This window comes from Nilaparvata lugens, chromosome 1 (assembly GCF_014356525.2).
Source record: "Nilaparvata lugens isolate BPH chromosome 1, ASM1435652v1, whole genome shotgun sequence".
Classification (NCBI taxonomy): Eukaryota; Metazoa; Arthropoda; class Insecta; order Hemiptera; family Delphacidae; genus Nilaparvata; species Nilaparvata lugens.
The window spans coordinates 66576984-66592428 of NC_052504.1; the positions used below are offsets into that span (position 1 = coordinate 66576984).

At 34.9% G+C, this 15445-nt stretch overlaps 1 protein-coding gene across 1 annotated transcript in view; it reads left to right on the forward strand.

Annotated features, from left to right (window-relative positions):
- LOC111058744 (condensin complex subunit 1) overlaps positions 1-15445 on the forward strand; it is a 62701-nt gene that overhangs the window by 20434 nt on the left and 26822 nt on the right. Inside the window, exons 14-22 of the mRNA XM_039436722.1 lie at positions 176-292; positions 674-762; positions 1292-1444; positions 2270-2390; positions 2694-2826; positions 4910-5042; positions 5564-5657; positions 12206-12342; positions 13007-13166. Coding sequence (XP_039292656.1) covers positions 176-292; positions 674-762; positions 1292-1444; positions 2270-2390; positions 2694-2826; positions 4910-5042; positions 5564-5657; positions 12206-12342; positions 13007-13166 — 1137 coding nt within the window. The remainder of the gene's footprint in view (positions 1-175; positions 293-673; positions 763-1291; positions 1445-2269; positions 2391-2693; positions 2827-4909; positions 5043-5563; positions 5658-12205; positions 12343-13006; positions 13167-15445) is intronic.

Below are 15445 nucleotides of genomic sequence, written 5' to 3' on the forward strand. Positions count from 1 at the left end.
AAAACTCTTAGAAGTCATATTTTTAACTGAAAGTATATTTCTATTTACTTATATATTTACCAAGTTTTACATAAAAAGTATTTAGATTATAATACTACACAAATCATTTACAATAAAATGATAAAATCGTCATTTTAATATGTGACTAATTCATAGTATACTTTTTCAATTCCAGGTGGTGAAAAATCTTTGCTCTCTGGTAAAAAATATGAAATTCTCCCAGAGAGCATTATTACAAATTCTCGTTGCAGAATGGCTAAAAGCTAATTCTCTGAACGAATATTGTGTTGCGGTAAGTTGATTTTAAATGTTTACTGTTTATCTGGTAGCCCAAGTTTATTCTCTTTTGCTAGCCCAATATTGTATTGCAGACTATTGTAGAACGCGGTGTAAGTCAACTGACAATAATAATTAATTACAGCATATGACTTAACAGTAAAAAAAATGTCTGATTTCTAGTGGCATGGTTCGTTATTATAACAACAAGCCTAGCAGCTAGCCTCAGGTTGATGAAAAAACTTGAAAATAATCCGTTCATATTATTATAATGAGTTTTTAATTAATCAACTCTAGGTAATCCAATTGAATATTTGTTGATAATAAAGTTGTGTTTAATTATCATTATGACCAGAAACACGCTCATAACAATCATGTCTGAAATAACTTGTTGCAGGCTATGCTCAATGTATTTCTGCAGGAGGATGCAGCTGTTACTACAGATGAGAGTTACCAGGCGCTCACTCTCCTTTCTTGTGTCATTAGGTGAGCATGAAAACTACATCCATTCTATTCAGTAGTATAGAAAACTTTAACTATCAATGTTGTCTTTCTTATGAAAAGTAGGCTACATTGTTCAGGTTGTCGATGTGGTCAAAATGCCAAGGTGACAAGTAGACACCCTGTCACGTACTATTTTCAACTATTGTATTAATAATACCGTTGTCTACCATTCAACTATTAAACTTGACAAATGATACCATTTGTGAAGTGTTTTTGATTTTTTGAAAGCTCAATTGTATCTCAATTTCAGGTTCAATTGTATAAAATAGATAATATATACAAAAATGTATTCACTCTGCTATAGTTGTTGATTGATGTTGATGCCATAGCTGTGGAGTTCAACTCCACAAACTATTGAGCTGCTCAGTTTATTATGAGTTTCAGCTCCCCAATCGCTTTCTTTTTACTCTGCACATTTGAATATTTGGTACTCTATAATATTCACTGCATAAGAACATTGGAAAATAACACTTACTAACATTGGAAAATAATAAATTATTACTGTTCACAGCGTTCAACCAAAGCTGGTTAATGAGAATTTGGAAAATTTCATTGATAAAGGACTTGAGAGAGGTCTTAAGTCATCGCAAACAAAAGATTTAAGGATTGTTGCAAGTGTTTGTAACATTCTCAAGTTAGCCACCTCATCACACCCATCCAAAAGGTATAAGTTTTTCATTTCCTTACAATGATATATTTCTTCACATTATTTATTTTCGAATTATGACTTGAATGAATCAATTAAAAAAGTGTTCCTTTTCTCTTTGGAAAGGTTGGGTCTAATCAATTCAACGAATCTTTTCAATTCTACTGTAGTTGAGGTATTCTACTTTTATATAAATCTACTTAATATTCTGAGTTTAGGGTAAAGTTTATGGTGTAGTGATTAAATGCTATTGAAGCCATTGAATTAATTCTAGGCTAGGTTGTTCGAGCAGTCCGAGCTGTGTGCTTCAGTGTGTAGGCCTTATCATCTGCTCATGGGGTTGAATCCCACGATCATTTCATGAATCATTCGTGAACTAATAGCAAAGAAGAGCTAATGTGGGCTCTCCACAATAAAAAAAACATTAACTTTCTTGGTTACAACTTCAAATGTTTATGGCTGATTTACACCATAACTGATCTATGATGAAGCAGATCCATGTAAATTAGTATGGAGTTAGAGTCCCAATAGATCATAATATGCAGAACGGTAGGCTCCTTCCTTTTAATGGAATGAAATGGATCATGTGAAAAATTATTATTGTCATCTCAATCAATTTATAACTTATTGAAAATCCTAGAAATGATTATATATCAATGATTGTTGTTTCATAAGTTTTTAGATGATAAAGTAATATTGAGTTTTCATAATAAGCGTATAAGGTATAAGCGTAACTCATTGAAAACGGGTCTCCTCTTATTCTAAACCAATTTTTCTTGAGCAATTTCTATTAAATATGGAACATAAAAACTCCTATTAATAAGTTTCCTCATGTATTTACAGGTTCAGAAATGATCACAAAATATTCATCACGTTGACAAAAGTGCTAGAAGAAAATTTTCTGTACTTCAGAGAAAATAACTACCTTCTACTGGCTGAGAACTCGTTGGATCTCATCTTCCAAGTAGGTCAATTTATTATCAAATCTGTGATTTCCAGTAATTAATTATCACTAATTATTCTCATTAGGTGTATACAAGCCAAACATATTTTTGCAAAAGCAAAATGATCTTTATCTTGACTATAGAGATAATTTGTTTATCTGAACAGTAGAAGACAAGAAGTGTGAATAAAGCCAAGTTTAAGACTTTACTATAATACTCCTATTATTCCTTGCATTAATGAGGTTGTGATTAATTTTGAAGATTGTCATAATAATTACTTTAGCAGTCGTTTGATAACTATCCAATTGATTGATCTGTTTCAGATAGCGATGAATCCAGGAGCACTCTGTCAAAATATCAGTAATGTATTATTAACAAAGGCATTGGGCTCAAAGAACAATGTTAGTAATGTAGCTGATTCAACTGGTGACATTAGTGCCGTCTCTGTTAATTCAAGTAAGTGTATTTTAAAGAAGAAACCATTTTATAAACATAAATTTGTAGCCTTTGTGAGTGAAACATTCTTCTAATTACTTTGCCCATGAACATTTTTTTATTGCGGATGATGCCTACATGAGCGGTTTTGCTTGTGCGTGGGTAATGGAAAGTGTGATGCTGATTTGATGAAATGATCAAACATCCATGCTTATCGGCGGGATTCGAACCCGCGACCAGGTAGCACCATAGAGAAACAATAGCGTAAACTTTCGCTATTGTTTCTCTATGGTAGCACTAAACCTAGCGCCGCAGTGCAGGATGGTTTCTTACAGCTTGGCGTTGTTGTCATTCGAGATGGGTGTCTGGCTTGGAAGTGTTTCGGCCGCATTGCAGGATGACTGTTAACGGTTGCCGGAAGATCAACAGCTGGATTTTTTTCTTTATTTTTCGTGATAGAGAAATTCTGATTGCAGATTCGTTCTCAGCGAACCCAAGTTTAGCCCGAAGGCTCAGAATGTCAACAATGTTTTTAAATAATTAAAAATCATCATGAAAAGTCATTAATTTGATAGTACCCCACGTTTCTGGAAACTTTTTACTGGTGACTGGAGTTCATAGGCAACACAAAAATCAAAATAATCGTGAGAAAGAAAACTGCTGATGAACGCGAATAAGACCGTCACTCCATTGTTCTATTGTCTCGGCTGCTTGGCTGAGCCTGGCTGGAGGGATCAAATAACCGACTGGATTGATCTTTCGTCTGTCCGCTAGGCGGAACTACGCCGACCATTGCTGGGTGGAAGATGTTACTGCGGCCGCTCGCATTCCCACCAATGCTGTTATTATTTGCTGTCTCAGCGCCTAGTCCGAGTCACACAAGCATCCAGCCTGCACTGCGGAGCTAGGTTAACATACTTAGTCTTCAGACAGGTGCAACGCCTTAGTCGTCTCGGGTGTCCTGGCCGGCATTGATCAATAGGCTACTTTCACACGATAGGAGACGTGCAACTTGAACACTGAACAGTGTTCACGTTTTTTTGTCGAAGTACATTGAGTCAAATCGTGTCTTTCACATGGTGACTCCTAGGTAGGAACCTCCTTTTGTCACGTCTTTTCCCCTCGAGGCAAGCAGAAACCGGCTTGGATCGAGATACTAGCGGACAAATCGTCGCTTTCACATGGTGATTCTACGTCTCTCCGGTCACCACTTTTTCTCAAAAACTATCTTTCTTGAAAATGAAGATAGAAAGATTCTGATTTCGGATTTGGATTCAGCGACCCCAAATTTTTTAAAGCGTAAGTCCCGTTTTCGAAAATATCCGAAAACAAGGAAGTTATGGCTGTTTTTAATAAAGCTTTCTATTATCATATAATTATACGGTAAAAACGAACAGGTACTGTACTATACAGTACGTAAGTACTGTAGCTATTATAATACAACTTACACTGTATTCATGTAGGAATTTTGGTAGGATATTTATCTTGATTTCTGAAAATACCCCAAAATAAGGGAGTAAGATAACTTTGAAAAACCAAAGTTTTCCTGCCGATTGAAGAAACATTAAAAATTAGTCTAAGACATATTATGTCTTAGACTAAAAACGTGTAACAAATATCAGATCACTATTCAAGCTATCAAGCTTTTCATAAATTTATTTGTCTCCTCATGGCAAAAGGTTTGCGCCCAACGTTTTCACTTAAACATTTCTGTGATTAAATTGTGATAGAACACATTATCGTATTGATCTTCTAAATCCAGTTACATGTACATCGATTTTCGTAAAATTGATTTTTTACCGTTCCTATGAATCCTTTATACAGGTTCAGCACAACTTCTTAAATAACATTATGTTTGATTCAACAGAATTCATAAGGACGACAAATCATCGAACAACAAAAAAACGCTTTCTTAGTAACTGGCTTTAACAAAGCATGGCCGAGTGAGTATGAATAATACCATTCGAATTTATGGAATTTTCTTCACTGTCACTGTTGTGCACAAATCCAGCTTTATTCATAAGAAATTGTTTACATCATACTTTTCTGTCTCTCCTACAGATTCCCATAATTATTAGCTCATACTATTCAATTGTTCTTATAGATAATCTGGATATTGAGAATACCGATCCAAATATTAGTGGTGTATCCATTTTGAGAAATGAAAAAGGAAATAGAAGAATTCATGAGGAATCTCTTGCTCGGATTATTTTTATTCTTGGACACTTTGCTTTGAGGTAGGCCGAAATATCAGTTAAATTGCATGTCTTATCATTTATCATTGATGTAAGATTTATAATATTATTTCAATTTGATGTTCAAATTCTAGCAATACATTACTCGGATAATGCATATTTATCATAACACATTATAATTCATTTTTCTATCTATGCATTCTCAAATGATAGTATAAGAATACGCTTTGAGGCTCAAATCGATTTCTTTCCCGAATTTCAACAAAGTAAAATTCCAATGGAACCAATGAATGATCATGTTACCTGACCTTACCAATAACAAATTTCATTAGTGCTTTATTTGTTCATATATCAAAGGCTCCAATACTAGTCATTATTTTCCTGATTTTTATTTGTGTGCTTCTTAAACAACGTCCTAAAAAATATTTAAAATGTATTTAAGAAAAGTTCAATCGGTTATTGTTCATTGTTGTACACAAAACAATAAAATTATGAAAATTATTTGTTTGTTGTTTTAAATTGTTATCGATTTAACTATTTTCATGTTTGGAATTGGATTCTAGGTTATGCTATTATTTTGAAAATAATGTCCTGGATGAAAGAAAAAAGCGTTTGAAAAAGCAATACACAGATGAAATTCAATCCGGCAAAAATCAGGTAATATTATATTATTAATTACTTCACATTTTTTATTATTCATATATTATTCATAGTTGTATAAACTTAAAGCTCCACAATCCAAAAAATAGGGATATGAACTTGATTGAATTTCATCTCAATTTGAGCTTCTAAGATTATTTTAGTTCAGGATTACTGGTACAGTAGAACTCCAATTATCCGAACACCGACTATCCGAATCGCCGATTATCCGAATCACTTTCTTAAAAAAATTTGTCCAAAAAAAGGCTAAGTGCGCTATAATTCTTCCCCCTGCAATGCCAGTGTTTGCGCGTTCGCTCACTGTTGTCCTTCCCTTGTATAGAATAGAATAGAAATAATGCTTTAATCTTCAAATTTGCAACATACAATGAATGAGAAAACACACATTTATACGGCTTGATTAAACAATCGTCAGCCGGAAAGTCGGTAAAACCCAATAATACTATTATTACATAAATCAAAGCTATGCAGAATGTTCTTTTAAATAGTGAAACAAAAACAGAAAAAACAACCTTAGAAACAAAATAAATCAATAATGTTGAATTCAATAAAGTGAATATTCCATAAATTAGTTTTAATAGTAACCTACATTCTAAACAAAATCCATTAATTTTATAAAAAGAAAGCTAAACTTTTTATATTATGATAATAACTGTCAGCAGTTGGGAAATCATAACATAGAATTAATATTCCCTTTCATTTCGTCTTCCTATGATGTCCTCCTGAGAATATTCGAATAACCTATATTGTATTATATTATAACACGATACTTCTACCCAACTCAGATTCAATAAATAAGTTTCAATTTATTATACTAAGTTACCAGTTAAACTCCTGTGTAAGTAATCGCCTATAACGCCAGGCATCTCTACAGTAGGAGGCCAACCCTACCCAATCTCTTCCATTCATAAAAGAAACGAAATCATCCCTTGATAGCTCCCCAATTCCAAACCATTTTCTTCTCCATTCTCTTAAACAAGGACATCGAGCTATGAAATGATAAATATCCTCAATTTCTTTCAGATTACACATGGAGCAAACATAATTCCCATCAGCAACCCATGGCTTGTAGTTTAAATGGATCAGTTCACCCCTTGCTTTAAGTATCCACCTCATGACCCACATTTCATAATTATAATTTTTTATATAATTTTTGTCACCCAGTTCCAAATTGAGAGTTTTGTACCATGTGTGGAAACGCCCATCTTGAGCATCCCGCAAAAAAATTTCCCTATGCATCTTGTTCAAACCTGTGATTATTCTTTTAAATGAGTCATCCCAATTAACTTCGTACTCATAATTTATACCAATTTGATTACTTAATTTCTTCCACTCTTTGAACCAGAAACATTTCTTTTGAATAACTTGTTGAGCCAGGAATTTAGGGAGCCTTTCATCTTTCATTTTCATAACTCTTAGAATATAATTGTAATGGAGTCTAAGGCAATATTCGAATAGAGGTGTTAGTTGAGTTTCAATAAACAACATATAATTCGGTGTATTTATTGGAAGTGCAAAAATCTTCTTGATGAAAAGGCGCTGCAACTTTTCTACACTATCATATTGTCTAAAACCCCACACCTGTGCTCCGTAACACAAGATCGCCCTTGCACAAGCTTTGAACAACTTACATTTGGCTGAAAAATCTACACTACTACTATTTAAAATACCTTTCCATGCCACATTCAATGCTAATTTTGCCTTGTCTAATTCATCACTCACTTGAGCTTCAAAATTCAAGGTTGGAGTTAGAACTACCCCCAGATATTTATACCTGTTGACACACTCTATCTGCTCATTTTTATATGTCCATTTCTCGCTCCTAGCCATTTTTCCCCCGTTCCTAAAAACCATTACTTTTGACTTATCTAATTTAACTCTTAAATTCCACCTTTCACAGTAACGCTCTAAATTGTTTATCATGTACTGGAGTCCCACTGGCGAGTCCGAAATCAAAGCTATGTCATCGGCATACAATAAAACCCTAATCCTCTTACCACCTATTATTAATCCTCCCCCTAATTCATCATGTAAGTCATTCATAAATAGGGAAAAAAGCAACGGGCTCAACAAACAACCTTGCCTCAAGCCTGACTTCGTTTCAAAACGTTGGGAGAGACCCCCATTGGCAGTACACCATACACTAGAAGTTGTGCCTTCATTCAATGCCCTCAAAATATTCAATGTCCTTGTTGAGAGACCTAAGAGACTAAGCTTATAAAATAGTGCATTCCTATCAATTGAGTCGAACGCGGCAGAGTAATCCACAAAAAAGCAAAATAGTTTACCCCTTTTTTCAGCCAGCCGCAGACTAATGATGGATGTTAGGGCGAATATATTATCAATGGTCGAGTACCCCTTACGAAAGCCAGCCTGAAACTCGTTCAAGATTTTATCTTCCTCCACCCAGCAGTTGAGTCTATTAAGAATTAACCCTGCAAATATTTTGAAAAATGTTGATAAAAAACTAATGCCTCTGAAATTAGCTACTACATCGCACTCACCCTTCTTGAAAAGGGGAAAAATTATTGACGACTTAAAGCTATGTGGGACTCTACCTGATGTAAATATAGAATTGTAGACATTCAGCAATTTGTTTAGAAACTTATCAGGTGCATTTTTATAATACTCGAATGGGATCTGATCTTTACCAGGCGCTTTATTATTTTTTACTAATTTTAAAACTCTACTCAGCTCTTCCCTACTAAAATCTCTATCTAATCTGTTGTCAACTATGTGAGGTTCAGCATAGAAATGAGGTAAAGCTAACATTTCGGGATTCAAGAGGTGTTGGAAATAGTTTACCCAGTCTTGAGGAGTTATGGCGTTATTTACAATATTATTCCTTAATTTAAATTTATTCAGAGCTTGCCAAAAGTCCTTAGAGGTTTGTGCGGCAGAAATTGAATTTATTAGAGTCTTCTCATAGCTTTTACGTTTCTCGTAACATATTTTTACTTTCCTTGCCCTATTACCATAGGTAAGGAAAGTATTGCTTTCCAAAAAAAATTAAGGTACCCTAATTTCATGTTTTCTATACGTTTCAAGGTCCCCTGAGTCCAAAAAAAATGATTTTTGGGTGTTGGTCTGTGTGTGTATGTGTGTGTGTGTGTGTGTATGTGTGTATGCCTGTGAACACGATAACTCCATTCCTAATTAACCGATTGACTTGAAATTTTAAACTTAAGGTCCTTATACCATGAGGATCCGACAATAAGAAATTCAATAAAATCCAATTCAAGATGGCGGAAAAAATGGCGGATAATTACTAAAAAACCATGTTTTTCACGTTTTTCTCGAAAACGGCTCTAACGATTTTCTTCAAATTTATACCATGGATAGCTATTTATAAGCCCTATCAACTAGCATGAGTCTCATTTCTGGGAAAATTTCAGGAGCTCCGTAATATTCTTGAGAAAAATGGCGGATAATGACTAAAAATCCATGTTTTTCACCGTTTTCTCGAAAACGGCTCTAACGATTTTCTTCAAATTCATACCATGGATAGCAGCTATTCATAAGCCCTATCAAATGACATGAGTTTTTTTCCTGGGAAAATTGCAGGAGCTCCGTAATATTCTCAAGAAAAATGGCGGATAATTACTAAAAAAACATGTTTTTCACGATTTTCTCAAAAATAACTTGACCGATTTTTTTAAAATTCATACCCTGTATAGTTATTTATCAGCTCTATCAACTGGCATGAGTCTCCTTTCTGGGAAAACAATGGGGGGTCCACCCCATTCTTGGGAAATGGACTTAGTAACCTCCTTCTCGTGCATGAGGTAGGTAGGTAGCGCAGTTCATAAAAAGAACACATAGTCGAGATATTTCATCTGTAGAACAGCTGTTTTGACGACTTTAAAAAAATGACGACTAAAAAAATCATCGAATTTCACAATTATTCACACAAAGAAAAAGTACTTTGAAACCAATTATATATACATATATAGAAGTCTGATCGTAGTTTCAAATATGAGCAAGGAAAGTTGTGTGAGTGTACCACACCAGATTTTTTTAAATTTATTTCTCTCATATAAGTACAATTTTCTAGTGCAATCATTATTGATACGGCGATACAAATTCAAATGAGATAAAACCTTGCTTCTGGCTTTCCAACACTCATTATCAAACCAAGCTTGCTTTCGTTCAAAACTAATTGAACTTTGACCGTTTCCTAGAGTTTGGCTTGCCTGATCGACATCATCACTTAATACTACATTATTAACTCTACTAGCTATCTTATCTTTATATTTTTCTCCGATAACTTTATTCCAAGCCAATTTCGGCATCACTTAATACTACATTATTAACTCTACTAGCTATCTTATCTTTATATTTTTCTCCGATAACTTTATTCCAAGCCAATTTCGGCAGTAACGGTAAACATTGATACTTATTAACTGTTTTTTTACCTACATTCAATACAACTTCGATAGGCAAATGGTCAGAAAAAGCCTGAGGAACTACTTTAAAATTAGCTACATAATTTAAATAATCTAAATTAATAGCTGCAATATCATTTACAGAATTGCCCATTGCTCCAACAAACGTCATTTCTCCTTCTAGATCGCCCTCCATCCTTCCATTTAATATAATAAATCCCAATTCTGTACACATATCTAAGTATCTACGCCCCCTACTGTTAACTATAGTATCTTTTGAATTTCTTCCACTACTTAACCCACTATACACAGTCCGACCTACATAACTAGACATCTTCTGTTCTTTACCGATTCGAACGTTTTTATCTCCTATCACTAGAAATCCCTCATCTGAGTTTTGCAGCAATACATTGTTCATCTCTTGAAAATCTCTTTCCCAGTTATTACAGTTGATATATACAGGCAATACATTTAGGAAAACAGAATTATCTAATTTTATAACAATTGCTTTCATATTATCAATATTTTTAAAATTCAACTTATCTCTGAAATCTGAGGTTTTATTAATACCTAGTAACATACCCCCACCAGCACGACCATACTGAGAGCTTTTTTGCGCATAACACCAGATCAGTTTAAAATCATTTAGATAATCATCTATACACTCTGCATCCTCCTCTATAATATGAGTTTCAGAAATAAAAATAATATAGTTTCTTAAAAAATCTCTAAAACCAAAATTTCTCACCTTCCCTTTTAGGCCACACACATTATAGTAGAGTAACTTTAGGCGATCATCTCTCTCTCTCTCACGGTCGATGACCGTTCGTTCACTTCGTGAATAATCTGTCGAGTAGTGGGAATTCCCTAGTTGACAGCTTCCTCAATAAGACTCGATAGATAACTGCTCAAATCAACATGTAGCATTGCTTTCAGCTTCTCCATGCCGTCCTCCTTACCGGCCATCAACCTCATATCCGATGACCAATAGAAGTGAATTCCCTGAATTTTTAAGAAGTCAAAGCCAAGGTGTATATCAACGTCCGGGACTAACTTGGATAGTTCTTTTTTCAATGCCAAAAGTTTTCCTCTTTTGAACCTCACTTCACGAGCGTAGTCTCGGTGGACGACCATATTAGTGTTTTTTAATTTCTTCACATTATCAAAAATTTTATTAATGTCTTCATCTTTTGGGAGGTGCGCAATTACAGTTTTATTGTCTTTCCCCAGGAAATGAGCACGATTCACTAATATCTCATCACGTATTCCCAATACCTCAGAACAAAGTTTTTTAACTTTAGCTACGCAGTTTTCACCCTGTACACTCTGTATATTCTTGAAAATTAGATTATTTCTGCGAGAGCGACTTTCTAAATCGATTCGTTTTTGTTCACTTTTTTCACTTAATTTTTCCAAGTTCATAATTTTTTCTCTAAGACGTGAATTCTCATCCTCTAAAGCACTGACTCTGTCCGAAAGTATTTTTATATCGTCTTTCGTTGCCACGTTAGATAACTTATTATCCAGAATTTCACTGAACGAAACCATTAATTGATCCAAAGACATTTCCCCTACCTTCCCTGCCATTGCTTCACTATTGGACTTCTTCACTATACTTTTTCCACCCGGTGATTCTCTAAGCCGCTTTTTATTCGAAGAATCAAAAACATTCATTAGCAAAAAGAATAGAACAAACTTCACGAACAAACAATACTTTTCACAGTACACAGTATTAAAAGCGAATACTATCTTTCCGATAACGGAGCACTGCAGAAACGTCTGCCTTCTACCGTGTCTCAACTCCGACCTCCTTCCCTTGTATATAAGTACATTTTATTTATATCTAAAACATGTGAAAATATCATGTTTCTTTCATTTAATTCAATAAAAAATAGTGCAATATCAAAACGTAGTTTTTTCTCTCCAATGGCAATTTAAAAAAAAACTCCGAATATTTGATTATCCGAATGGGTCCCCGCCCGGTCCCCATTAATTCGGATAATTGGAGTTCTACTGTTTCTAATTCTCTATAAAAAATAATATACATCATTCTAATATCATCCCCAGAATTGGCAGGCTACAATGAATATAAATATTATTGCATGCGTAATATTTATTATATGCTTGCTGAAACCATTAAATTTCTTGTCTTTGTTATAGAAAAGTGATGACGAAGACGATGAACTGAATATGGCGGTTGATATGAACGCTGCAAATGACGATTCCTTGGCCGAAGAAATCCAGTTGTTATGCGAACACAAAATACTGTATGGTGATGGATTAATAGCAAGGAATGTGTAAGTAATTACATTGATTATTCGTAATTATATTTCTGAAAAAACATTTAATATAATTCAAAAATGACTTTTTCTGTTATCAATCTTTGCCATATTCCATGTATTATTCTATATCAAATTTAGATATTATTCCCGAAACAACTGCATAAATCTTTTTAAGATATAAATAAAATATAAATCTTAGTACCCTTTTAAATTATTTTATCACATGTTTCGGACATTATTGTCATTTTCAAGTGATTATCTTTTAAAGATAATATGGAAACTTCAAACTAATAACAGACATTTGAAAAATTTCAATCTTTGTAAGTTACAATTCATTATTATTCACTGTACAGCATAATATCATTGTATTATGTATTATTTATTTGTAACTTATGTATACGAGTTATAATTGAAAATCTTACAATGATTGGGGGGAACAATAGGTCAGATTCTGAGAGTAATTCTCAACTCTTGAAATGAATTATATGTGTGATAATATGGTATGTTATTGTAGTGTGAATGTAAAGAGAATGCAAATCAAAGGTTAAAATGCCACTTATTTATAGACTTCAACTTCATTGCTTGAAAGATAAATTAGAAATTTCATAATTCATAACGAAGCATTTTGACCATTTTATAATGATAATGGTAAAACTTACTTTGTTCAATTTTATTCTAGAACTCTACCCATATATACTCTACAAAACGAAGCGAAATATTCTTCAAGACTTGTTTCAATCGCCTCAGTTGCGTTTGGAAAACTCATGCTGATTTCAAGAAAATTTTGCAGAGAAAATATACAGGTTTGTATTTTCTTATATCACTTCAATGTAATTCCAGTCATTTGATTAATTTGTATATTATTGTAATGTAATCATTTTGTTTGAAGTTATAAGTTCTCATTGTAGTATTTCTTATACTCACTACTTTCGCTGGCTCTCCAGTCCGGTGTGGACCTTGGCCTATCTCACGATTTGCCTTCATGCTTCTCTGTCTTCTGCCTTTCTCCTCCACGACCGCACACCCATGATATGCAAGTCCTCCTCCACATCCCGTAGCCACCTCTTCCTTGGTCTTCCGCGCTTTCTAATCCCCATCATTTGTGCGTTCATAAAGTTGTTGGTAACCTGTCTATTCCCATTCTTGTCACATGACCAAGCCACCTTATTCTTTGTGTTTTGATGAAACGCACAATACCTTCTTCATACAGGAACACGTTCACCTGCGCGTTACTCCTTGCTCGCCAACCTTCCGCCGTTCTCACTGGTCCCAACATACTTCTTATAATCTTCCTTTCGAAGATGGGCAGCGCATTTATTTCTTTAACATATAATGTCCATGCCTCTGCGCCGTAGGTCACTACTAGTCTAATAAGGGTTTTGTAAATTTTCAATTTCGTTCTTCGAGAAAGGATCTTGGACTTCATTAGTCTTGAGTTGGCGAAATACGCTCTATTTCCTGCCAAGATTCTGCTATGAAAATCCTCTTGTATCCTATTCTCAATATTGATTATAGTGCCTAGAAATTTAAATTCCCTCACACCATTTATAATCCAGTCAATATAGACATAAGAGAGGGTGTGCTTGCAATTTATATTGTAGATCTGATTTTTAATATATTGTTTGGATACATGGGAGAAGTCCAGAACCAAAATGCAAAATTTCCTTGTGCTGATACAGGTGGCCCAAAAACCTCGTATTTTTTGTTCATAGAAAGGATTCTATTGTACATTTTAAGATCAAGTTATGTTTTTTATAAAAACGGGTTACCGAGATGCATAGCTTTGAATATAGAAATTGGTCATTTTTTGTATATTGGAATATGGGCTTAAGTACACTCAGCAATAAATTTTCCATTTTCGACCGAATTTGACTCATGATGCATGATTTTGGACCGCTTCGACGAACCGAGAAGAATGAAGTGTAGTACAATGAAATCTAAGCATTGTGTCAAAAGTTATAAGTGTTTGAAATTCAGATCCTTGAGTTGTCCTTATACGCGCCTTTTCACTAGGAAATACTGAAATGAAGTGCATCTAACGGGTGATTCTCATAGAACATAATCTCTTGAACTTATACATTGTGCGAAATATAAATGTGAGGGCAATGTACAGGGTGAGTCATATTGAACTTTCCGGTTTTGGAAGGGCGTTGCACGAAGAAGGGAAGGATCAGAAGGGTGGGGATGGTGTCATTAGACGCGCCATGACATGCAGTTTTAGTGTGAACAATGGCTTGGTCGGGACAACATCTTGCGTTCGTAGTTGAAGAGGTTATTAAAAGTGGCGGCTCCGTGATCACAACACAGCTTGCGGCTTGACCATCTTCTTCAAAAAAATAGGGACCCCAGACACCAAACTGTAATAGTGCACCACACTGTCACTCGAGGGCTGTGGAGTGGTCGTTCGTGTAGGTTTCGTGGGTTATTCTCAGCCCAGTATCGAAAATTCTGTTTGTTAACAGTTCCGGCGTGGTGAAAATGTGCTCATCACAGAAGACTAAAACAGCAGTGCGGGGGATCTGCTGAATGTCGCGACATAAATTTGTTCATGTGTCTAAGTCTCTGACTGGTTAATTCTTGCACTACCTGAATCTTGTATGGGTGAAATTTAAGGTCTCTATGCAGTATTCTGCGGACACTACTGAAAGATAATCCTAGTGAAGCAGCATGTTTCCGAACAGAACTCCGAGGGGATTGTTGAATTGAAGCCCGCACTCTACAACGTTTTCGCTGACGTTGACATCCTAATTCGGCCTTGTGGTCTTGTTTTTAATACTGATGATGTTGCTCTAAAATTTGATACCCAATTTCTGATTGTTGATCCAGTGAGAATGGGATCACGTCGACCAATAGCAAAATGTAAACGTAACGCACGCTGTGTTGTGATCACGGAGCCTCATAGTTTTAATAAACTCTCCAACTACGAACGCACGATGTTGCCCCGACCAAGCCATTGCTCACACTAAAACTGCATGTCATGGCGCGTCTAATGACACCATCCCCACCCTTCTGATCCTTCCCTTCTTCGTGCAACGCCCTTCCAAAACCGGAAAGTTCAATATGACTCACTCTGTATTTGGTGATGATGGTTGAAGCTGAAAATTAGGTGTTTTTCACA